A 25,883-nucleotide genomic window follows, 5' to 3' on the forward strand; every position below is an offset into this window, starting at 1 on the left:
ACCATCTCCTGAGTTCTAATTAGAGACACCTGCAGCCAATCTCACACACACACACAAACACACACACACACAGCATATAAGTGACTTTTGGAGCATTACGAATTTGCAAAGTAAATGCTCGGTTACCTACTCTCTGTCATTATCCAAGCCTTGATTTACATGATCGCTATTCTGATTCTGACCTTGACTTTGATTCTCTGCCTTGCCTAGTTTTGCCTGTTTGCCTGATCGCCTGACCTCTGCCTGTTCTTTGACTACGATTTCTGCCTGCCCCTTGTGTTTTTGTTATTCTTACCTGCACTTGCTTCCGCCTCAGTTAACGTTATGTGACACAATGAACAGTGACATTCTTTTGCCTGGTTGATGCCCATCAGTTCTATAGACCTTACGTTTCAAATCATATCTTGTAGAGTACAGAGTTTTATTTTCAATCATATGCAACTACACTAGAATGAAATAGCATTCTCCAAGGCCTCCAAGGTGCAATATACTGTAGTATAATAGAAATTGACAATAGTATGGTGCCAGACAATAACTAGGCAACATGTAATGTAATGTAAAGCAGAGAAGTACAATAAGTACAACACAATAAATATAACACAACACAACAGTTGTAACAGTGGAATTGTGTGTGATGAGTAAAGTATTATCACCACAACTAGCAACACAAAGTATTTTATTTTATAGTATTCTAAATGTAACATTCCTTGTATGTGTCATGATGGAGAGGCGGAGACAGATGCAAGTGCAGTTGAGTCAGTTTAATAACACAATGTCCAGCAAACAAATCCAATACAATAGGCAGTATCAAGGTCAAGGCAGGCAAAAAGGGTCAGGCAATCAGCAAACAGGATATCAGGGGAGAACCAGAGCACAAAAACCAGGATATGTTCAAAATCAGTAAACCAGAATAGCAAGATAAACAATGGCATGGTAAGCCAGAGTGAGAACAACTGAGCATTACTTCGCAATGTCTTTGTGAATTAAGTTCCTTTTTAAAGGGTAGTGTGTGTGTGTGTGTGTGTATGTGTGTGTGTGATTGTCATTGTCAACAGCTGATAGTCATTAGTACTCTGGAGACTGAGAGAGTGCTGGTGCACGGAGTTGGGATTTGTAGTCTGTTTCTACCATGTTTGCAGGCGGCGGGGCATTCTGGTGATTGTAGTTGTGACACGGAGTGGACATGACAGTATGTTATGAGTATATAACATTCCTTGAGTTTTATCAGTAAAGTGTTTAACATCCCCTAAGTGTTATGAGTATCGTGGTTAACATCCCCTAAGTGTTATGAATAAAGTGTTTAACATTCCCTAAGTGTTATGAGTAACGTGTTTAACATTCCCTAAGTGTTATTAGTAAAGTGTTTAACATTCCGTGAGTGTTATAAATATCGTGTTTAACATTCCATGAGTGTTATGAGTAACGTGTTTAACATTCCACGAGTGTTATGAGTAACGTGTTTAACATTCCGTGAGCGTTATGAGTAACACGTTTAACATTCCCTGAGTGTTATGAATAAAGTGATTAACATTCCCTGAGTGTTATGAATACAGTTATTAACATTCCCTGAGTGTTATCAGTAAAGTGTCTATTGTGATGTTCCTGGATGACAGGCAATATTAGTATAGGTGGTCAGTGCATGATTACATTCCTGAGTAACCTAATGTATTTAAAAAAAAAAAAAAAATTATAATAACGAATGAGATATGATGTATGAATAGTGAAGGATGTGGCTAGGGCATGCTGACAGGTTTTGTAACCCCCATTCATTCTGAGGGAGGTAGGTGGGAGACAATTTGTTGTTGAGGGTCCTGGCAGCTTGTGGAAAGTTATGGAATTTGCTGTACTTGGTCTGGATACTCTAGCCAGATGACAGAGGGACAAAGAGTTAATGGGAGAGGTGGGAGGGGTCAGACACTATACTGATGGTTATATTGAGGTAGTGTTTTTGATAGAGATCCTATATTGGATTCAGAGAGACTCCTATAATGTTATGTGCTACCTTCATTATTTGCTGCAGGGACTTGCAGTTTGATACTCTGCAGTTCCCATACCAGACAGTGATGCAGCTGGTCAGGACACTCTCAATGATGCCTCTGTAGAATATGGTGAGAATCGGGAGGGGGAGTCTAGCTCTCCTCAGTCAGTGCAGGAAGTGGAGACACTGTTGGGCTTTATTGGCTAGGGACATGTTGAGATGCGTGTGAGGTGAAATCATCAGATATGTTCACTCCTAGAAACTTGCAGTCTGTCATTATTTCCATGGGGGAGCCATGGATTAGCAGTTGGGAGCTCCCAGGTACACTTCTTCATGAACTCAGTGAGGTGAATCATACCAATATATTAGACATGGATACATGTGCTTACAATTAACATGAATGATAAGGATGCCTGCAGAACTCCAATGCATAAAGTTGGCCTGTGCTGTTGTTTGGACTGCAGTTTGGGTGTTGCGCCGTTTGGGTGTTGCTATTCATATTCCTGGTCCTCTGTCTCACTTATCTTTAGAGTTAATGAAGCACAGCAGCAATGTGCTTGTGTAACTGAGAGAATAAGTGTGGAGAAGATGCAATACTGTCTGCAATCCCCCCCAGAAGAAAAGATTCTCCTACCCACACACACAGACACATACACACACACACACACACACACACACACACACACACTCAAAACACAAGGGCGGCACTCACATTACAGAATAGTTCAGTATATTGGTCTTGTAAAGATACTGTATGTGTTAGTTTATGAAATCTAAAAATATATGGATGGTTTATGATCATCACTATGTCATACTGAGGAACACTGTATGTCCTATACACTGTATGTCCTATATATAGTGAGGGACAAAAAGGTATTCAGACACCTGGTTTTTGTTGTTTAATATACTTCCAGTGCATATATCCACTTCATATTTACACATATAAGGTCTTTTGACTTTGTACTTATAGCAATATAGTTCTGGATATAAATGCTGAAAAAACAGATTTCACCTGGTCATTATAAAAGATGTTGCCATTGGATGGGAAGATTTAATATAGGAGAATTTAATCTCATTTGCAAAGAGACTGAATCTGAGGAGAAGATGGGCATGAAGCAAAAATAACTTGTATGGTCTTGCATCATGTACCAATCTACTGACTTGAAACCCATTGAAGTTATAGAGAATTTTGAAATTGCAAGTCAGTCAGGTGAACCCTCATAACCTTGGGGTTTTAAAGACAATTTGTCAAGAGAAATGGATTAAAATTGAACCACTCTGCTGCAAAATGCGAATTACTTTTTACCATATATGTGCTGAAGCTGTAATTGCTAAAAGTGGTTCTGCAACTAAGTACTAATATTGGCAATTTGTGTTCTCCAAATACTTTGTTCCCTACAAATGTCATTTTTTAAAATATCCTTGCTTATGAATACATACTTTTTTTTTTGTTAATATGTATAAATACAGAGTCTAAATTCATTATGGGTGTAAATTTGAAGTGGATATACATTATGCTCTGGAAGCATATTAAATAACAAAAACAAAAGTGTCTGAAAACTTATTTCCTCATGCTGTGCATATAAAATGTTTAGAATAACATATGCCATGTTTCTTCTTTTCTGCAGAAACCTGCTAGATCGAGATACATTCTCCAAATCGGATCCATGTAAGTACAATAGACTTATTTGTCTTTTCAAATACTGCAGATAGGTTTTCTGGTCTGGACAGAAAATCAGCACTGACTATTTTTCTGGCTTGGTCTCTTTCATGTGCTCTTCTAACTTTCTTGCACTTTTCAATACACTCTGAAACGGTCTACTCAGCTGTTTCAGAGAGTTCCCTCAACACATCACATTTGCATAGTAATGTGACAGGTTTTATTCAGTATCAACAGAATGCCATAATGTATTCAGGGCCCAAACCTGGACTCTTGAATATTAATGTGAGCTTAGGGAGATGCTCTTGAATCTGTGGCACATGCATCTTGTAGTTTATCAGTAATAACTGGTTTGTGTTCCCCTCAGGACATAGAAAGAAGGACACTTTCTTAAACTTGATTCACTTGATTCACTGATATATTGAATTGAGTGTGATTGTTCAGTTTTGATGTTTTTTACTTTTCCCTTTAATATGATAAAAATGTAAAGTTTTTAAAAAATGTATAAATCTTATCTGGCTTTCTCTCACACTCCAACAGTATGTATCATGTATACTCAGGGAGCAGAGTCGAAGCAGTGGCGAGAGGTGAGTGAATGACAAATTCAGAATCAGCTTGTCCTAAACCTTTTTCATTGCTGTTATGCTTTGCAGACAGTCCATGTTGTATGCTAAATAATGGGATAATATTGGAAATCCATAAAAAATTATATATTGCTCATAGCGTGGTGTGCGTGGTGTTTCCAAGTTCTCCCCGTGCTTCGGGGGTTTCCTCCGGGTACTCCCGTTTCCTCCCCCAGTCCAGACATGAGTTTTAGGCTGAATGGCAATTCCAAATTGTCCGTAGTGTGTATATGTTTGTTTGAAACTGTGTGCGATTGTGCCATGCGATGGGTTGGAATTCTGTCCAGGGTGTCCACTGCCTTGTACCCCAAGTTTCCTGGGATAGGCTCCAGGCCCCGTATAGGATATGCGGTATGGAAAATGGATTGATTGATGATACTTCTCACATTACAGAACACTCATTGCTTGTGATTTGTTGTTTTGGCAGTGGGTATCAGTACTATGCAATCAAGCAGACATTAGGATCATATATTATTTGAAAATTCCACCATTTCAGACCATGACTACTGTTTATCATGTGACTATGGAAGAGAGCTTATGGCATTTTAGACTAAAAATCAAATAAACTTTTGTGCTCTTTGTTGTGATTGTTATTCTGGATGTTTACATCTTGTCTCCTGATAGTTTACCATCTCTCACTTTCATTAGCTATTATTCATCACTGTACTTGCTATTTCTTATAAATGGTTTTGTAATGAGCACAACTGTGTGATGATCGATGTGTGAGAGGTTTATTACAAAATCCCAAACAAAATCCAATATCAAAATAAAAAATGCAAGCAATGGTCAAACACAAGGTTAACTTGTCTTAAAATATTGAAAGGACCTTGGTCTTGAAAAGTCTTGGGTGGAGAGCTAAACCATCTATCCTGGATGCATCAGTCAATAAGGATAGTGGTATTTGAAGAATATTCCAGTTTGTTGATGAAACAATTTAACATCAAAATCAATTTGTCCTCAGGTTATAATCCTCAGTCCAATGGACAAGTGGATGATAACCTGAGGACAAATTCACATTGATGTTAAATTGTTGAAAGTACATGAGGTAAACTGTACTCTCCTGTCCAATACAATGCCCTCTTTCATATCATAGTGTCTGAATACCACTGATTACTGATATGGTTTACATGGATGTGGGGAGCTTTAGCAGAGGGACTAGATAAGATGCAGGACTTTGAAAAGCAATTGATGATGACAAGAGTCATTGTTTACGACAAAGATGTGTGATCATGGACAACACGGTATTGGCAGGGGCTCTAGCAAGCCTGTGGGTAGGAGTCTCAAGATTCAAGATTGTGTGTAGACAGCACACGCCTTGACATGCCAAGTGAAGCTGACCAAAATTTGCTGCTCACCAAATTTACTGTGTGTTGCATCCAGAGGATGATGTATGTACCCACTGCTTGAGTTCTCTCTTGGTCTGGGGAACAAATGTTTTGCCTGGAGTATATTCTGTTGATGTGGGTTCTTATTCTTCCTGTAGGTTCTTACTTTTGTGAAGAATAGGTTCACCAGATTGTCCTTCCTGAGTTCCTTCATGCAGCCAGGCACCAGCTTTTGTGCTCTTGGATCTTGGTCAATATGTGAGTGTGAATTTAAATCATGTGAAGAAAAGGGCCTCTGGGCCTGATGAGGATTCGACCTTTTTGCTGACTTGAGAGTTCTGTGATCTGTGAGGATTAAAACTGGATAATCTGCACCTTCTAACCTATGTCTCTGTTCTTCCAATGCAGCTTTGATGGGTAACAGCTTGCTGTTTCTGATGTCGTGGTTTCTTTTAGCTTGAGTTAGTTTCTGAGAGTAAAAAGCACAGAGATATAGCTTTGGAGAATTTTCAGGACAAAGAGAAAGGATTGCTTTTATCCCATTTGAACATGCATCCACCTTCATGATGAAGGGCAGTGAGAGGTCAGGATGGTGGAATATTGATGAAATTAATATTTCCATGTTTGATGAAAAGGTTGTTATCTACTAGTTTTTGAAACCCTTGACAAATGTGACCGACACGTTCCTTTTCTGAGGGAGAGAAGATCAGAATGGTGCATATGTAAACAATTACAAATAGATTTGTTAATTCTCAGAGGGCTGTAGTAATGATAACTTGAAATACTGGATTATAAGATATTATTAAATATTCATCGTGTCCTGACGTTGTTATGAATGCAGTCTTCCATTCATCACACTCTCAAATTTAGATATGCACAAGACTTTTTCTCCTTTCCCCTGTTAAAGAACTGAAGGGACATGGAAGCAGGTACACTACAGTCTCAAGTGCAATGTGGAGGCTTTAACTTTACTGAACATTTCTACCGGCGTTCAGTATGTTCAGAATGTTCTTCTTGACATCAAGTTCTTTTTTCTATCTGTGTGGTGTGACATGGGAGAGAGACATAAAATCTTTTATATCTTTTTATAAAATTTTTATATTTTGTGTTATCTGCAATAAGTTGTATGGACAGTGATGAGCATTGGTCAATGAGAGTAAAAGAGGAGACTCTGAGGAGATCAACAGCTAAAATCCACTGGTGACACAGAGCTAAATATTGGATTTCACAGTAAGTACCCGTAATTTGCACCTGTAATATGACAGTGGAGACAAATTAGTGCATCCTTGAACAAGTGGTTTCCCCATATGGAAATTTTCTAAACCTATGGGAATATCAGTGATCCTGCTGCACACATTTTTTGAGCCATTATTATAACCTGTTAAAAAGCATTTGACTCCTGGAAATTTAGCAGAAAAAGAGGTCCTGAATGGTTTCTCTATGATCAATGCGAGTTTTCATGGCACCCAACAAAGCTAAGCCTCAACTAAAACATCAAATACACTGTTTGCCTCATGTTTGAACCAAAGCCCTAGAGCATATTCTCCCTATGACCAAGTGGGTTTACTGTAGGTAGTCTGTTTTCCTAAATTTTGTCTACATGTGAATGAGTGAATGAGTGTGTGTGTGTGTGTGTGTGTGTGTGTGGCTGCCATGGACATGGAAGGCATATTCAACCTTGTTCTCTGGGATCCACTCAGTACTAAAGAGAAACAGCAAATTCCTTGAGAAATTACTACCAGTAAATCACTGTAATTTTGCAATGATTAAGTTTTTACAGTGTATGGCAAGAAGATGATTACTGATTTGATGTTAAGTACAAAAAGCCCCAATCTCTCATACATTAACATTTACATTTATTCATTTAGCAGACGCTTTTATCCAAAGCGACTCACACATGAGGAAATACAAGCCAAGTGATATATCAAGCGGAGAACAATAGTAGTGCTGCCATCCATCCATCAATTTTCTATATCGCTTATCCTTCAGGGTTGCAGGGAACCTGGAGCCCATCCCAGGAAGCATCGGGCACAGGGCGGGGTACACCTTGGGCAGGGTGCCAATCCATTGCAGGGCAAAAACACATTCATACACCATGGACAAGCCTACAATGCATGTCTTTGGACTGGGGGAGGAAACCAGAGTACCCAGAGGAAAGCACAGGGAGAACATGCAAACTCAACACACACATGGCAGTGGTGGGTATCGAACCCCCAACCTTGGAGGTGTGAGGCGTACATGCTAACCACTAAGCCCTAGTTCTGAGTTCATGGTAGATGTGGGTCTTTAGCCGTTTTTTAAAGATATTGACAGATTCTGCTGTCCTGAATGAGGTTGGAAATTTATTCCACCACTGTGGGACAGTCACTTAGAAGGTTCTGGAACGGAACCTCATGCCTAGCTGAGTAGGCACTACCAGGCATCAGTTGTTGACTGATCACAAGCTGTGTGAGGGAACATAAACTTCAAGGAGAGTGTTGAGGTAGGTGGGTGCTGTTCCATACGATGTCTTGTAAGCAAGGGTGCCACTATGGATACTGGGCTGTCTTCCCTGTCTTGCTCTCTCCTCTTTTCCATGTCTCTTTTTCCTCTTTTGGTATCCCGATTTTGTCTGCGCCATCTCTTGCCATCTACCTGATGCATGTAAAGACTAACAACTGTGAAGTGCCGCATTTCTGAATAATCAACTAACATCTTAAGGGGAGACACACATGCACTTGGCACAGTCTGAGGGCATTCATTATAGCATGCTCCTTAATAGATTATTGTGCAAAGAGGCCATTTAAATACCAAAATCATACAGGAAAATATATGGTTTTGCTGGGCCCCCTGTCTGACCAGGGCCCTTTAAATCATCCTAATCTTCCCTCCCATTATGTCGCCCCTGCTTGTACATGAGCATCCAGGCCTTGAATTTGACGCAGGCAGCTACATTAAGCCAGTGGAGGGAGATGAAGAGGGGTGTGACATGGGTTCTTTTGGGCTGCTTGAAAACAAGGCATTCTGCTGCATTCGGAATCATCTGAAGGGGTTTGATGGAGCTGGCTGGGAGGACCAGGAGTAGTACGTTGCAATAGTCCTGGTTTGAGATAACAAGCACCTGGACTAGTAGCTGTGTAGCCTGTTCAGTAAGATAGGATCTGATTTTCTTGATGTTGTACAGAATGAACCTACAGGACTGTGCAGTTGCTGAAATGTGGTCGGTAAAGGTCAAGTGGTCATCGAAAGTCATCTCAAGGTTTCTGGCTGTCCTGGTTGGTTTGAGTGTGGTTTGGCCAAGCTGTACAGTGAGGTTGTGGTTGATTGAGGGGCAGGCAGGGATGACGAGTAGCTCCGTTTTTGCCAAGTTGAGCCTAAGTTGGCGTTCCCTCATCCAGTTCGAGATGTCAGGCAGGCCGGCAGACATGCGTGCTTAGATGGATGGATCTTCTGGCTGGATGGACAAATAGAGCTGGGTGTCGTCAGAATAGCAGTGACATGAGAAACCATGAGACTCAATCATATGGCCCATAAATATTTTTTAATACTTTCTTTTTTCACAGATGAATGCATACACAACTACTAAGTTTCTCAGGCACCATTTGATCACATTATAGTCACATGAACAATCCACAAATTTAATTCTGTAAGCTAAGGGGATTTAGGAATTAGTTGCTCTTTGTTTGTGGATTCCTCCCGGTGGAGCATCATGTAATCATGTAGTATCTGCACTGCTATACTGAACAGACAAGAAATCACACGTGTTAAATGCTATGTGAAAAGTGAAGTGTGAAAAGTACATGCTATTCTAAAAAAGAATAAAATACATACTGTGGATATAACGTCTACACACCCATGTTAAAATGGCAAGCTTTTGTGATGTAACAAAATTAAACCAAGATAAATCATGTCAGATCTTTTCCCACCTTTAATATGACATAACAACCAACTAAATACAAATGAAAAACAGTGAAAAAAAACTTGGTTGAAAAATATCTGGTTGCACAAGTGTGCAACTCCTTATCTAATACTTTGTTAAAGCACTTTTTGCTTGTAATACAGCATTCAGTCTTTCTGGGTAAGAGTCTATGACATTTGCACATCTTGATTTGGCAAAGATATTCCTCTTTTCCTTGTAAAAATACTGAGGATCTTTTAAATTACAACGGGCTCTCCTTGCATATCTCTCTTCAAGTCATTTGACAGGTTTTTAGACTGGATTTAGTTCTGGTTTCTGAATGGGCCTGTCTTTATCAGATTGACTTACAGAAGTGCTTTGTAGCCTCTGTCTAAATCATATCCTAGTTGAATGGAGATGTGTGCAGGGTGAAGTTAAACACCAGGGCTTTATATCCAAAAAGGCAGCACCAAACAATAAAAGATGGTGAGCAAAAGCAGTATCCAAATACCATTACACTGTACTCCAATGAGTAAACAATCAGAATGCAGGAGATCTTGAGCAATTGTAGTTAAAGGAAACTATTGACATGGGTGTGGTTTTGGACTGGGTATTCTGGGAATTGGTGTTTCAGGAGGATAAGGCAGACATGCCTTAGTACAGATAAGACAGGCTCTAGGAATGCCATTAAGCTAAACTCCTGTTAGAGAGGAGCTGGTATGGAGTTAGTACAGCAACATAAACAAAGGTGAGTTTTATTATTGCTTAAATGTTGAGTGAATTGGTGGATCTTTAGTCTTTCATTAAAGACAGTCAGTGACTCAGCTGCTCAAACCATTCCAAGTTTATTCCACCACCTGGGTGCAAGGACAGTCTTTATGCCTGTCTTAGTTTTGCTTTGAGGGATGGTGGGTCAAGTCGAGCCATGCTTGTGCCTCAAAGGCAATGTATGCTCATAAGTGGGCTGAGAGATCCCGAGAGTGTACTGAGATTTTGATTTCATGAAGTCATGCAGTCTCCATTAGACATTAGTCTACTTTCCTTTGTTGCTCTCTTTCTCTCCAGGCATGGCCATCATACATATGTCCATCAACTACCATTGATTTCACTGCTGAATATTAATGTCTTAACCCTCAGCCCTGCTCCAGTGATTGACTGTTGAGATGAATGTACACATTCTGATAGTGATTAGCATTAAAATCAATTGACCTTTAGCCAACACATTTCCTGTGGGGAATCCAGTTCAGCCAAGTTGATGGCTAAGCAAAAATTAACCACTGAATATGAGAATGTAAATTGGGTAGGAATCTATTGCAATGATAAGCATATGCATTTATCCTAACCATTTTATGTGTGCTCATAATCCATGGAATATAATCTTAATTAAATCCTACCATATCAGATAACAGTATTGTTAACGAAAGACCCTACAGACAGCATGATTCTTTTCAGAGATGGAAGTGTGACTTTTTATAAGGAGGCAATTTGACACAATGCGAAACAAGTTGCTTCCTCAGATCAACCTTGTATACTTTGGTTTACTGTGTCTGCCATGCAAGAGGTGGTTATGTGATAGCAGTAAGAGCTTTTAAGCTGTGTGGGAATGATAAAGCTAGGTTTCCTTCTTAGGGTGAAAGGAGGTTTGTCCAGGCAGGAGTAGATACTGTCAGCGTTCCCTCTGTGGCACTGAAACTCCTTAATTACGCTGCTCTAGCTCAGAGACAGGAAGACATGTCCACAGCCCACATAGTCCAATATTTTCATCCACTATCACAGTTTTGTATCTCTTCTGCTACTCCAACGCTAACGATTAAAACTGTGTGAACCACAGACTGCCTGACAGACCAGATGTTCTCCAATCTTCCTTATGTTTTGTTCTTTTCTCTTCTCATATTTTCTGCCACTATATCAGAAATGCTTTTAATTTAGTAGATTACAAATTATCCCATTGCAATAATATTGCTTTCATTTCTCATTTGCGCCCCCCCCCCCTTTTTATATTCAGCTCCAATGAACAGCAATAATATTACATAACAAACATTACATAACTAATATCAGACCCTAAATGTGAAATATTGAACATCAAATCTTAACTCAGCCATATGTCCTAGGCTATAACTGTCCAATCAATCTGGATGCATCCTCAGACTTTGTGTTTATTGAATTCTGTGTATCTACATCAGATTTAGTAAAACTTTAGTGTGGGTAACACTGAATTTATAGCATCATAGTGATGCCAAGAAGAAACTTTCTGCTCTGGAATATTGCAAAAGAACACAAAAGAATGGGTTGAAATTATTACCCCATTATTACTCCATTATGTGTTTAGATTTCTCTAAGCAGGAAATCATACATATCAGCACTATAGTTTGTGCCCTGACAAAATGTGAAATTGCACTTGCACTGAAAATATCCACCACAGCAGGAGGCTGATGCCAGGTTTGCAGTACAGTTAGTCCATTCAAATTAGCAGGATTGTGTTTCTTACATTTCACCTAATGGTTGCAAGATTTAGTGTATGTAACTTAGCCCCTACAGGAACTGCACTATAGTATTGATGCCAGTGCGACATTTTGAGTAGAAGATGAGCAAATAGTCTTGGACTTTTATAGGCTGTAACTATGCATGTGTCATAATTTTGCGACGTGAGAAAATGTAACCAAGATACACTCGGGTCCATAAGTGTTTGGACATGGACACAAGTTTTGTCATTTTGCCTCTGTACACCACCACATTGGATTTGAAATGAATCAATCAAGATGTGATTGAAGTGTATACTTTCAGCTTTAAGTTAAGGGGTTTAACAAAAACTGTTAAGGAATTACAGCCATTTTTTTTACGTTGTACATCCAGTTTCACAGGCTCAAAAGTAATTAAACAAAGTATCATAATTATAAATATTAGAGCTACTTTTAAGACTTTAATGCAAATCCTTTGCAATCATTTACTGCCAAATGCTGAGTTTCCTCCCTTGAGATGGTTTGCCAGGCCTTTACTACAGCCGCCTTTAGTTGCACCTTGTTTGTGTGTCTTTCTGCTGTCGGTTTTGTCTTCAGTAAGTGAAAAGCATGCTCAAATGGGTTGAGATCAGGTGACTGGCTTGGCCATTTAAGAACATTCCTTTTCTTTGCCCTAAGAAGCTCTTGGGTTGCTTTTGCAATACGTTTTAGGTCATTATCCATCTGTACTGTGAAGCGCCGTCCTATCAGTTTTGCGCCATTTGACTGAACTGAAGAAAGTATTGCTCTATACACTGCTGATAGAAGTAGCAGGATGAATTCTGAAGTCACATCATCAATTTACAAGAGTGCTTTATTGCAAGCAAAAAAACAACAACTAAGTATTAGTTAAGTGGTGTTTTTTTCTTTTTCTTCCCTAACACATTTCTATTTGTTTTCACTTGAATTTGGTTGGTTGCTATATCACATTACAGGTGTAAAATATCTGACATGATTTATCACAAAACCTGCTATTTTACAGGGGTGTGAAGTACAATCTAAAGTACTATATTATATTTCAATCTATATATGTCTATCATGAGTTTTATATTGCACTCATGGAAGAATGATCAGAATAGAATATTATATCTGCGTTAAGACAGAGTTTCTATATTAAGGAATATCTAATAATTCTAGGTAAGATTTGAGTGAAATAGCAAAGTTTATACTTTGGGTCAAAATGACTTCCACAGTTTAAATACACACAAAAACAGCAAAGAACAGCTTAAAACAGTAAACTTTTATTATGGCTTGCCCGAGACAAGCCATAAAAAGAAATATTTGCATATAAATTCATGAGCCTAAATGAGGAAAGTAAAAAAAATTCAAAGAGAAAAGGAGAGATTAACCAGTATTTCAGACATCTCAATTGTGGGAATGGGTCAAATTGACCCATAACATAATAAGATGGTTAAACCAATTTAAATTACACCGTTAAAAAAAAACAAAAAAACTTTATTTACAAGTCTGTTTTAACATTGTTGCTTATGTTAAATAATCAACAAATAACGTAAAATTACAGATGAAGAATTGAATTTCTCTTATTTCTCTTATTTATAATTGCCATTAATTCAAAGGGTAGCTGTTAATTGAATGATGATTTTTAAATAAAACCACAGGGAAATATGTATGCTCTTGTCATAACAGAGATCCATACAAAACCAGGGTTATTAGAACATGGAGGCATTTATTTTCATTTAAAGGGACAAGACACTGTGTGTGTGAGGCGAAAAGATAAAATGGGGAAAACATGGAAACAAAATGACAACAAGACAATAACAGCAGCGGGTGAGTGCATTTAGCAAGAGAAAACATATTGAAATGGTGTGGTTTGATGGTTTGCTGGTTTGATGAATGGAGCTGAGTGGCAGCAGGCTTATGCATGTGGCATGGCTGGGCTTAGGTGGGATCCTCTCCCAGAAATGAGGAAGTGTTGTGTGCTGATAGCGATAAAGCAGAATTCTGCTTTCACACCCCCCATCCAATCCATTCTGGGTTTTTCAAACATGAACACCTATTGTCAATGGATCTCTCTCACTTTTGTCATATGGTGGCACAGATACCTCAGAGGGAACCATGAATGCCAACATGTACTGTGACATACTGAAGCAGAGCATGATCCCAGCATGTATTCCAGCATGATAACGACCGCAAACACACCTCCAAGATGACCACTGCCTTGCTAAAGAAGCTGAGGGTGAAGGCGATGGACTGGCCAAGCACGTCTCCATACCTAAACCCTATTGAGCATCTGTGGGGCATCCTCAAACGGAAGGTGGAGGAGCACAAGGTCTCTAACATCCACCAGCTCCGTGATGTCGTAATGGAGGAGTGGAAGAGGACTCCAGTGGCCTGTGAAGCTCTGGTGAACTCCATGTCCAAGAGGGTTAAGGCAGTGCTGGAAAATAATGGTGGCCACATAAAATATTGACACTTTGGGGCCAATTCGGACATATTCACTTAGGGGTGTACTCCCTTTTGTTGCCAGTGGTTTAGACATTAATGGTTGTGTGTTGAGTTATTTTGAGGGGACAGCAAATTTACACTGTTATACAAGCTGTAAACTCACTACTGTACATTGTAGCAAAGTGTCATTTCTTCAGTGTTGTCACATGAAAAGATATAATCAAATATTTACAAAAATGTGAGGGGTGTACTCACTTTTGTGAGATACTGTATATATAAACAGAAATTCTGAACCTGTTGCAAATCATGGCACAAATTAAATGGTAATCAAACTAAGCTCAGGCGATGTGTTATATATTAAGCAGTTGAAGAGTGCTTCATTATAGGCTGAATAAATAATAAATGAGAAACACTATTAGCATATATCAAACCATACTGACTTAGCTCATAGTTTACAGAGTAGAAATTATCCAGAAGATCCTAATGAATAGCTCAGAGCTGCCTCATAATCTGCAACGTAAGAAGCATATCATTAGGTTCCCGTCAGACCTTGCAGCTTCAGTGTTCCATTTTCAACTCTACTCCTCAACACAATCGAAAACCTTTGACTAGAAGTTCACACTGTCACTGTACTCTAACACTTGTGAGAGATATTTTATTTATGCAGATCTGAAAAGCTGCTCTTTAAATTGAATTATTCATGGTAAACACAATTAGACGAGGGAATGAATTGCCACCTTTTGGCAAGAAGCTCCTGAGGGGGGAGCAGCACACCCTCTACTGTTGCTCTCTTTCTCACTTTCCCTGCAGACAGAGATCACAGAGTTTAGTGCTCTGAGCTGTGGCAAGCTGCTGTGTTCTAATAACAGCAGAGAGTCCTTTGTAGCCTGAAGGACTGAAGGGTTGGCTTTAGATGTGGCATTCTGAGGTGCCTCGCATTTGTTGGTGCTGCTACACAGTGACTGTTGTACAATGTAGATGACAAACACCCTGAATATGTTCTCCAAGCTGTTACACTGTTTGCTTGTCCAGGTGGCAAAGTAGGCAGAAAGTTTCACAGAAGAGCATATGTTTTGTCACAGGTGTAAGTCCAGAATAAAGCTGAGAACACAGTGTGTCAGAAATATTAGAGCATTCATTGTGTGCGTGAACTTCATTAGCAAGGGGTGTTAATATACAACAACTAACACATGCAGAACTTTTGCAGAGAACTTTGTGGTTTGATACTGTCCCCTCTGAATCTATTGGAACAGCTAGGCCAATAATTTTTTTTGCGTTAGACTAAAGACATTTGGGGTTGAGATCAAAAGATTAACATGTGAAGAGAGTTTAGAATTTCAGCTTTTATTTCCTGGTATTTACATGTAGATGTGTTAAATTGCATAGAACATAGCACATTGTGTATGAGACTACCCAATTTGTAGCTGAGCAAAAATATTGGAACCTGTGACTGACAGATCTTTCTTGTTACCCATATGTGTCCTGTTAGATTGATTTTTAGAACTGAAATTCTAAACAGTAATTAGCTCTGGAGATTGACATCCTTCAGTTTCACCTGTTAGACTGCATTTGTTAAAAAGGATAAGCCAACATGAAGATCAGAGAGCTGGCTATGGGAGAAATGCATACCATTTTGAAGCTGAGAAAAGAGGGGAAATCAATCATAGGCATTGCACAAACATTGGGCATAGCCCTACAATTTGGAATGTCCTGAAAAAGTAAGAAACCACTGGTATACTGAGCAACAGACACCAAATGGCTCGGCCAAGGAAAACAACAACAGCTGATGACAGAAACATTATGAGAGCTGTAAAATCTAAAATCCCAAAAACAGCAGTCAGTGACATCACCAACAACCGACACAGGGCAGGGGGGACCATATCACAATCCACCATTCAAAGAAGACTTCGAGAGCAGAAATAAAGAAGCCATACCACAAGATGCAAACCACTCACCAGCAGTAAGAATCAGAAAGCCAGATTGGAATTTGCAAAGAAATACAGAGATGAGCCAAAAAACTTCTGGAACCTCTACCAAAGTGTTGGAAAGTGTTGGAAAGGCCAAAGTGTGGAGAAAGAAAGGTCTTGTGTATAGCACAAACAAATGAATTGACGTTGCCATTCCAATAGTTTCAGAGGTTGCTGTATATGCTAATAGCGAGTGCTCACCAACACAGCTAACATACTTCGCATGGCACTGTAGCAGCTAAACCCATACATTGATAGCTTAGTTGTGCCTCCACTTGGCTAGTGACACCAAACTAACCTAGTCTCATTTTAGATAGCCAAAAAGTGTTATATTTTATCTGTCTGGTAGTCCTGCAAAAAGTGTTATGATAAGTTTTATGATAAATCCAACTTTTTGTCCAATTTTCACATTTAAGCAATTAGACCTCACATGCAAGACAAAAATGCTTGGAAACAGTCTATTTAGAAGTTTTTTGGTGGAGAAGAATCGGGGCTCACCCCCGGATCATTAACATTCCAGCTAATGCCTCTGGTAAAAACCTCTTGCTCTCACAAATTTTTTATGTGTCATGAAGCATTCTATTCTCAATCAGATGCCCTGTAAACATTTCTTTAAAAAAAAAAAAAAGCATAGTGTGCCTCCTATTCTTATCTGTATTTTCATATCTAATGCTTCTCCATTTGCTGAGGACTTCTCTGTGTCAATAGTACCATAAAAGATGGAGTGGAAAATAGATATGTGTCTAGCGCCTCTTCTTGTGAGATTTTAACCAATGCCATGATCCCCACATCCCTGCTCTCTCTCTCTCTCTCTCTCTCTCTCTCTCTCTCTCTCTCTCTCTCTCATAGTTTGGGAGGACAGAAGTGATTGACAACACACTCAACCCAGATTTTGTGAGGAAGTACATTCTGGACTATTTTTTTGAGGAGAAGCAAAATCTGCGTTTTGACATGTAAGATAATTTCTTTGACCTTTACACAGAGGAATAGACTCGTTCTTTCTTTCTTTCTTTTTTACTTTCTTTCCTGTTATTGCTCTTGGTCATTATTAATGCATACAAGGGGAACCCAAAAATTCCTGGAATTGAAAAAACTAGTGTTATAAAACTTACAGCATTTCTCATTTAATCCCCTTCAAAGTACTCTCCCTGTGATGCGATACATTTGTCCCAGCGTTTCACCCATTTTTCTGGATTTCTTCTCTGGTGGCAAATCTTTTCCCATTCAGTCTCTTTTATAAATTTCGGGAACAAAAAGAAGACGCAAAGAGCAGGATCTATTGAATATAGTGGATGTGAAGTGATAACCACATTGTTTCTGGTTAAAAATTCCTTGGTTGACAACACAGTGTGTGCAGGAGCATTGTCGTGGTGCAAGATTCAGTTCTGGGTGTACCATCTTCTCCAGACATTTTTTCCAGTGCTTTCCCATAGACGCCTAAGCACTTCAATGAATGCCACATTTGAATTCCGGGAATTTTAGGAAATTCAGGAAATTTCCGGGCCCCCTGTTATATACCCAGATAGTCATGTGTATACGTGCAAGTCAGATTGATAAAAGAAGTGATAAAAATCCTTATAAAAATTCTCATTCTTCTCACCAGTGTTCAGCAAAAGACATTGACACTTATTCCTAATCTCACCCATCTGTCCATCTCACTTTCTTTTCCCTAAATAGCTCTTTCTCAGTTGAAGGGGCAAAGCACATACACATGACCAGAGGTGTGAGATATAATTGCTAACCTCAGAGACTTGCCTCTGAATCACACTAGGGCTCTTGGGAGAGAATTTTTCTTAACAAGGCACATATGGTCAGGGCTGTGTGACCTCCTGCGCTAGTGAATCTGACTCAACTTTTTAATATTGTGAGTTATTAATGCTCATCTCGCAGGGATTCAGTGACTAATATAATGGCTTAATAAGAGGACTTTGAGAGCCTGAGTGAGGGCATTAGAATAGATCTGTAGATATCACGCTTCTCCACACTATGATTCTGTGGCTCCTGTCATTAAGTTTTAATTATAAGCATATGTAGCTGTCAGGGGCCTCAGAGACCCTTGAATCTCACTCAGACTCATCTCTATGATTGACTAGCTATCCTGTCATTAGCGAGGTACAAGTAATAGCTAAAATAAATATTACAGCTAATACCTTGAGTTCGTAAGTTATTCGATAATTTAAATATTAAATGTTTTGTTCTCCAGCAAATTGGTTTATACTTCTATAATGATAAAGTGCAGAATGCTAGCTTTGAATGTATTTTCTCTGAATGTGAGTTGATAGTCAAACATGGGACATGTTTTAACATGAAGGATTTTCGTATTAGGATGGTTCAAACAGATCATAAAGAGTCATAATGACCATACATACTTTTAATATATATTGGACATTTAATATTCACTCTTAACCCACAAACGGCATGTACAGGCTTCATATTTGCATATGGTGTCCTCTGTGAATCATTTAGTCAAATAGTAGAGTGAAAAATCACAGTACATCAGGATGTTAGTAATCTATATTTGAAAGCGATGTTTTTAACTCCCTGATTTCAGATATGACATTGATTCCAAAAGTCCTGACCTGGCCAAGCATGTAAGTTTGTGAGATACTTCTGCATGTGCATGTGCTTGTTGGCAAACATGGACTCAGAGTGCATTTAATCCCCTTTGTGCTTCAAATACTGACCACATCTATTTTAACATGCATGCATCCCATTTTAACTTTGGTTTTATGCAAATGAGTCTCACTCATCAACATGGTGAAATGTGCTTTTAAATCATAATAACACTGCTGTGTGCACAAAGATGACTGTTTTTTTGGATCAGTGTCTATTAACTAATGAAGTAACATCTGCTCATCACTATTAACCAACTATTCTCTACTGATGGCAATTCATTTTGAATGTGTGGTTAGCATAATTTATGTGTGCCCACGATACACACATAATGTGCAAGTTCATTTCTACAGGAAATGAAATCTTCCATATTTCGATGCCCTTATCAAAGCTTTCAGAGCTTGTTTTAACAAAAATGTTTTTATTTTGCTTTGCCAGAAAAAGGTGGAAAAGGATTAAATAAGTATGACACTTAAGTCTAAGACTTTTCAACTCTTTATTAAAATTGGGGGACTTTAATAACATTTCAGAAGTGGAAGCTTTGATAGTTTGTTATTTTTCACCCCTGGGTATTAGTTAAGGATTTATTTAACCTCTGCCATGGGTTTGCATATCACCAAAACATGTTCATTTCCATTTTTATTTCAGATTAAGATATATGATTTGGTATTCACATTAATGTGTGCAAACAGCTTATCGAGGGCGGTGGTTCAGCCCCACTCCTTGTTCTATCTCTCTTTCTCTCTCCTGCTTTCACTCTGTCTTTTCTTTCCACCATCTCTTATACCTGACTATAGCAGCCTTGTTTTTTATTTATTTTTTTTTTCTCTCATTTTTATCCTTTCTGTTACATGATGTACTCTGTTTTTGTTGCTAATGATGGTGCCTGCCCGTTCTCCCTTCTGGAAGCCCTCCGAACTGAACGTACGTGGATGCCTTCCTTGACTTTATTAGCTGTACAACCCATTTCTTGGTAAAACACTGCTCTGACTCAGTGTGCTCTCTCTCCACTCCATTTCCTGTGTTCCGGATTCGCCTCCGGTCCTGTTTTTTTTTTCTTTTCATGCCAAACCTCTGCAGGACTTCCTGGGTCAGACGTTCTGCACTCTGGGTGAGATAGTGGGATCTCCAGCCAGTCGACTAGAAAAGCCTCTGGGGTAAGAAACTAATGCACTAAGAACTATAGCACATGCTTGCTTGCTGCACAATGGCAGAGGTTACATCAGTTGCATTATGTATTGAAATGAATTTGTGGAACAGATGAGGTTGCCTTCTTTAATGCAGGTCTGAGTGAATCAACAACTAAAGGGAGAAGGAGACCAGACAGCAATTCATGCATTTGCCACTTTTGAAAGTCATGGCCTCCACTTTGATTGGGTTTGTGATTAAACACATTGGATATATTCACAAATTTATATAGAAGCACAGTTTATTCAAGGTGCTATGCTGCATAGAATTAGTATTTCTGAACTAATTTGTCATTGAACATTTTAAATGAAGTACATGTTGAACAAGGTGGAAATTAACCCCAATTCCATAATTCAAAGCAATATAATGAGTTTACACAGCTTACTCTTAGACATGAATATGAGCATTTATACCATAGTACTGTTGAATTCTTGATTCTGACTGGTAACTGGTTCTGAGTGTAGAGCTGGTTGTAATTCGAACAGAAGGAATCATTCTAATATGTTATTGTTTCTCTAGTAAAAGCTTGTTCATAGGATCTTGTGTGGCAAATGCAGAGCACAATTTAAGAGTAATGATAAACAGATAATAACCTAATAATGTCTAATCATTGATATGTTAAAACTTTCTGTTACAAGATGTTTATTTAACATTTTTGAAAGTCAACACTTTGTAACAGTCAGTAGGTTTTCTGTCAGGAGAGAGTCTTTGGGACAGAGGAGGTTGTGCTTTCCGGTTTCTCAGTGACATGAAAAACTATGCTTTGTTTTTTTTTGTTTTTTTTTTGTCTTATTAACTTCACGGAGAGAAACAAATGAAAGACTTGTGAGAGGAGGGAATGCTTGTTTATAGCTGCTATAACAAAAGTGAAACAAGGAACTAACTTCTCTTGTGAATGTCCACAAGGTTGAATGAAACTATACATTTTTTTAAAGGTATGAAATGTTGTTTTGTAATAAATTAGCAAAAGTAATCATTTTTTGAGGTCTAGAGAAGGGATCTTTAATCCTATCCACAAAGAGCTGGTGTGGCTGCAGGTTTTCATTCCAGCCAAATAGGAGGCACACTTTATAGTTGATCGGAGCCCAAGATGAACTGATTAAACAAGAGGAAACGTTTAACTCCTGCCTGGTTGTAATGAAAGCCTGTAGCCACACCGGTCCTTTGTGGACAAGATTGAAGACCCTTTGTCTAAATAACTAAAAGTATAGTGTGTTTTTGGCTTGAATCTCCACTCAATAAACAGACAGATGATGGTGCTTACAGGTTAATTTATTCCTATAAAATAACATATTACATGACAAAGAGCTGCATGCACATAAAATAAAAATGTTATAGCTAAGTGTATAATGAACTGCAAAGAACTTACAGTGGTGCTGAAAACTTTGTGAATTTTCTATACAGTGGGGGAAATAAGTATTGAACGTGTCAACATTTTTTTCAGTAAATATATTTCTAATAGGCTATTCACATGAAATTTTCACTAGAATTTGGTATTAACTCAAGAAATCCACACATATAAATAAATCCAAGCATTAAAGTCCATAAATGAGGTTATGTGTAATAAAGAGGAATGACAGGGAAAAAAGTATTGAACTCGCTAATTGAAATGTATTTAGTACTCAGTGGAGAAGCCTTTCCTTGTAATAACAGCTTCAAGACACTTCCTGTATGAAGAAATTAATTGGCCGCAGTATTCATTTGTGATTTTGGCCCATTCTTATTTACATATTGTATTTAAATCTTGAGGATTCCAGGGGACCCTCTTGTGAACCTTTATCTTTAGCTCTTTCCACAAATATTCAACTTGATTCGAGTCAGGTTATTGACTGGGCCATTCTAACACCTTGATTTTTTTTCTCTGAAACCAACTGAGAGTTTCCTTTGCTGTATGCTTTGGATCGTTGTTCTGCTGGAATGTCCATCCTCGTCTCATCTTCATCATCCTGGTTGATGGCAGCAGATTCTTCTCAAGAATCTCCAGGTAAAGGGCTCCATTAATCGTTCCTTCAATTATATGAAGCCTGCCAATACCATGTGATGAAAAACAGCCTCACACCATGATGCTTCCACCTCCAAACTTCACTGTTGGTATAGTGTTTTTAGGGTGATGTGCAGTGCCATTTCTTCTCCAAACATGGTGTGTAGTATTACAGCCAAAAAGTTCAATTTTGCTCTTGTCTGTATTTCATAGGCTTGTCTAAATGAGTTGTAGCAAACTTTAAACGAGCTTCGACATGCCTTTTCTTGGAGTCTTGCGGGGTGCCTTTTCTTGAGCGTGCATAGAGGCCATGGCTGTGGAGTGCATTGCCTATTGTTTTCTCTGTGACGATGGTACCTGCTGCCTCAAAGTGTTTCTGTACCTCTTTTTGAGTGGTCCTTGGCTCTTGGGCTACTCTTCTGAGTATTCTTCTGGCTCCCTAAAATATGTCTGTATCTGATTCCATGTTTCGCAACAATAAGGTTGCGAAGGTCTTGGGAGAGCTCTTTGCTTTTACCCATCATGAGATGCTTCTTGTGTGACACCTTGGTAACGAAAAGCCTTTTTATAGTCCAACAATTTACTAACCCAGCTGATATTAATTTGCACAGATATGAGGTATAATTACTTTCTAACTACTTACAGAGTTCAGCTAGTTCCTTGCCATACCTTGCTTTGGAGAACTGATTTTCTTAGCATCTTCCATACTTTTTTCCTGTCATTCCACTTTATTACACATAAGTGCATTTATGGACTTTATTGTTGTGAATTCGTTATATTTGCAGATTTCTTGAGTTATTACTGATGTCTGGTGAAAATTTCATATTAATAACCTCATTGGAAATATATTTACTGAAAAAAATGTTGAAGTGTTCAATACTTATTTCCCCCACTGTATAGCTGCATAAAGATGAGCTAAAACATCATCAGATTTTCACACAAGTGAAAATCTAAAAGTATACATTGAGAACCCAATTAAACAAATGAGACAAAAATATTATACTTGGTTATTTATTTATTAAGGGGCACACAGTGGCTTAGGGGTTAGTACATTTGCCTCACAACTCCATGGTTGGGGGTTTGATTCCTGCCATGGCCCTGTGTGTGTGGAGTTTGCATTTTGCACAAGGGGGTCACACCAGATACTGAAAGCGATCGTTCACATACTTTTGCCACTCACAGATATGTAATATTGGATAATATTTCTCAATAAATAAATGACCAAGTATGAGATTTTTGCACATTTGTTTAATAGGGTTCTTGCTGTCTACTTTTAGGACTTGTGTGAAAATCTGTTGAAGTTTAGTTAAGATTTATGCAGAAATACAGAAAATTCTAAAGGGTTCACAAACTTTCAAGCACCACTGTAAGCTCAGTACAGTGCACTATGGTCAAAAAACTGTTGCTCCATGTAGTCCTGCTATACTAAAACTGCTGCGTCACATAAATCTCTGTTACACTTGATGTAAACGGAACAGCCCACAACAATAGAGCATAGCCAAGCAGAGCAAACAAACTCAGAAACATTTACAACATTTCAGACGTAATACATTGCACATAACCCACTTACATAATCCTATTCTCAATGTTATTTTTTTTCCTATACCAAAACACATTGTTCCTATTTTATTTATGAAGCACAAGTTTTGCAGTGTGGTAGGGCTCATTATACTAAATGAGGCTGCTGCCATTAGGGAGTACCGTTGTCATTCCCTAATGGGAATGTACTTGGTCTGCAACAATGTTTAGGTAGGTGGTACATGTCAAAGTAACATCCACATGAATGCCAGGAACATTGCCCAGAGCATCACACTTCCTCCGCCAGATTGTCTTCTTCCCATAGTGCGTCCTGGTGCCACCTCTTCCCCAGGTAAGCATTTACTGCGTAAATGACTGTTCACCTATATATACGGTTTTCAAGCACTTACAGTTAATTAAAAACCCTTTGCAACACCTGCTTTTAGGGTCAAAACAAAACTGAATAACTAACGGTGCATTCAATAAACCTTTCTAAGTGATTAATGTAAATTAATCTGTAAAAATCCAGTAACGCGTGAATTTATATCGAACACAATTTCAAAACGTTGGGCTTGACTATTATGCCTTCATTTTGCCTTCTCTTAACTATGAGCATGGCTACTGGGGGCATAAACAGCTGCTCAGATGACTAATTGTAGAGTGGACATGTCTGATTGTGCTCCGTTAACATTCACACTCATCTAAAACATGAACGCAGACTGCAGATGGTAACACTGTAAAGAAACAGTGTTTCCAGTATTCCACAGTGAAACAGAAGCAAGATGAAAGCCACTCTATAGCTGGGAAAATATAGTGTATGGACCAAATGGTATTTGTGTCTGTTGTACATTTGGTCATTTGGTCCATACACTATATTTTCCCAGCTATAGAGTGGCTTTCATCTTGCTTCTGTTTCACTGTGGAATACAACAAACACAAATACCATTTGGTCCATACACTATATTTTCCCAGCTATAGAGTGGCTTTCATCTACCTAAACATTGTTGCAGACCAAGTACATTCCCATTAGGGAATGACAACGGTACTCCCTAATGGCAGCAGCCTCATTTAGTATAATGAGCCCTACCACACTGCAAAACTTGTTCGGGAATGGTTTAAGGAACATGACAAAGAGTTCAAGGTGTTGACTTGGCCTCCAAATTCACTAGATCTCAATCCAAGTGAGCATCTGTGGGATGTGCTGGACAAACAATTCCGATCCATGAAGGCCCCACCTAAAGGATCTGCTGCTAATGTTTTGGTGCCAGATACTACAGCACACCTTCAGAGGTCTTGTTGAGTCCATGCCTCGATGTGTCAGAGCTGTTTTGATGGCACAAAGGGGACTTACACAATATTAGGCAGGTGGTTTTAAAGTTATAGCTAATCTGTGTATAATAAATTATTTAGGGAGTGCTGTGTATAAGGTCAATTTGATCTCACAAAATGGGTTTGGTGTCATATAAAGGGAGGCTGAAAAGTTAGAGTTGAGCAGTTATTTTAATAAAAGGCAGGCAGACAATTAAAAAAATGTTAGGCAAGTTCCGAATAAAAAAACAAACAGACATAGGACAGGCGAGCCATAAACAGGGTAAACAAGGCTATGACAAAAACTTGAAAACCAAGACGCTAACAAAGTCGACAAACCAGAACAACAATCCCTGGAATATATGGCTTGGTAACTGTCAGAAGCAGCGAACCAACTGAGTGTTTACTTCGCAATGTGTTTGCGAGTGAGAGTCTTTTTTATTTGTGTGTGATTGAGAACAGGTAAGTGTAAACAAAAATCTGGGGATTACGAACGTGTTAATGGTGATGGATTCTGGGAAAGCGTAGTCCGGGGTGGCCATGTCTGTCGGCCGCAGTGTGTTCTGGGAAACTGAGTCCATGGACGGAGTTGACCCAACAATTAGCAGCTTCAAACAGTCTATTTATTTTATTTTATTATTTTATTTATTATATATTTTTTTTAGCTAGGTTGGTTAGATGGATCATAAGTGACCTCAACTTGTAGAAACTGCCACAGAAACTGCACACCAACCTAGCCAGCAAGGTAATTAGCTAATGATAGTGATAAACTTATATATTTATCACTAATGTATATATTGTGACAGATTTCTGCTGTTAAATAAACCGCTGAGTATTTCACAATGCAAATTCAGACCAAATCCACTCATAGCTGTGACAAATGACTATAACGTTACTTCCAGTATAGCACATTTATACAGTAGAAGTGAGTCATATGTGCA

At 38.7% G+C, this 25,883-nt stretch overlaps 1 protein-coding gene across 1 annotated transcript in view; it reads left to right on the forward strand.

Moving 5' to 3' along the window:
* LOC128607891 (copine-5-like) overlaps nucleotides 1–25,883 on the forward strand; it is a 100,176-nt gene that overhangs the window by 17,314 nt on the left and 56,979 nt on the right. The window contains exons 2-6 of the mRNA XM_053625142.1: nucleotides 3,607–3,647; nucleotides 4,179–4,225; nucleotides 17,184–17,287; nucleotides 18,886–18,925; nucleotides 20,028–20,104. Coding sequence (XP_053481117.1) covers nucleotides 3,607–3,647; nucleotides 4,179–4,225; nucleotides 17,184–17,287; nucleotides 18,886–18,925; nucleotides 20,028–20,104 — 309 coding nt within the window. The remainder of the gene's footprint in view (nucleotides 1–3,606; nucleotides 3,648–4,178; nucleotides 4,226–17,183; nucleotides 17,288–18,885; nucleotides 18,926–20,027; nucleotides 20,105–25,883) is intronic.

Source organism: Ictalurus furcatus, chromosome 5 (assembly GCF_023375685.1).
Source record: "Ictalurus furcatus strain D&B chromosome 5, Billie_1.0, whole genome shotgun sequence".
Lineage (NCBI taxonomy): Eukaryota > Metazoa > Chordata > Actinopteri > Siluriformes > Ictaluridae > Ictalurus > Ictalurus furcatus.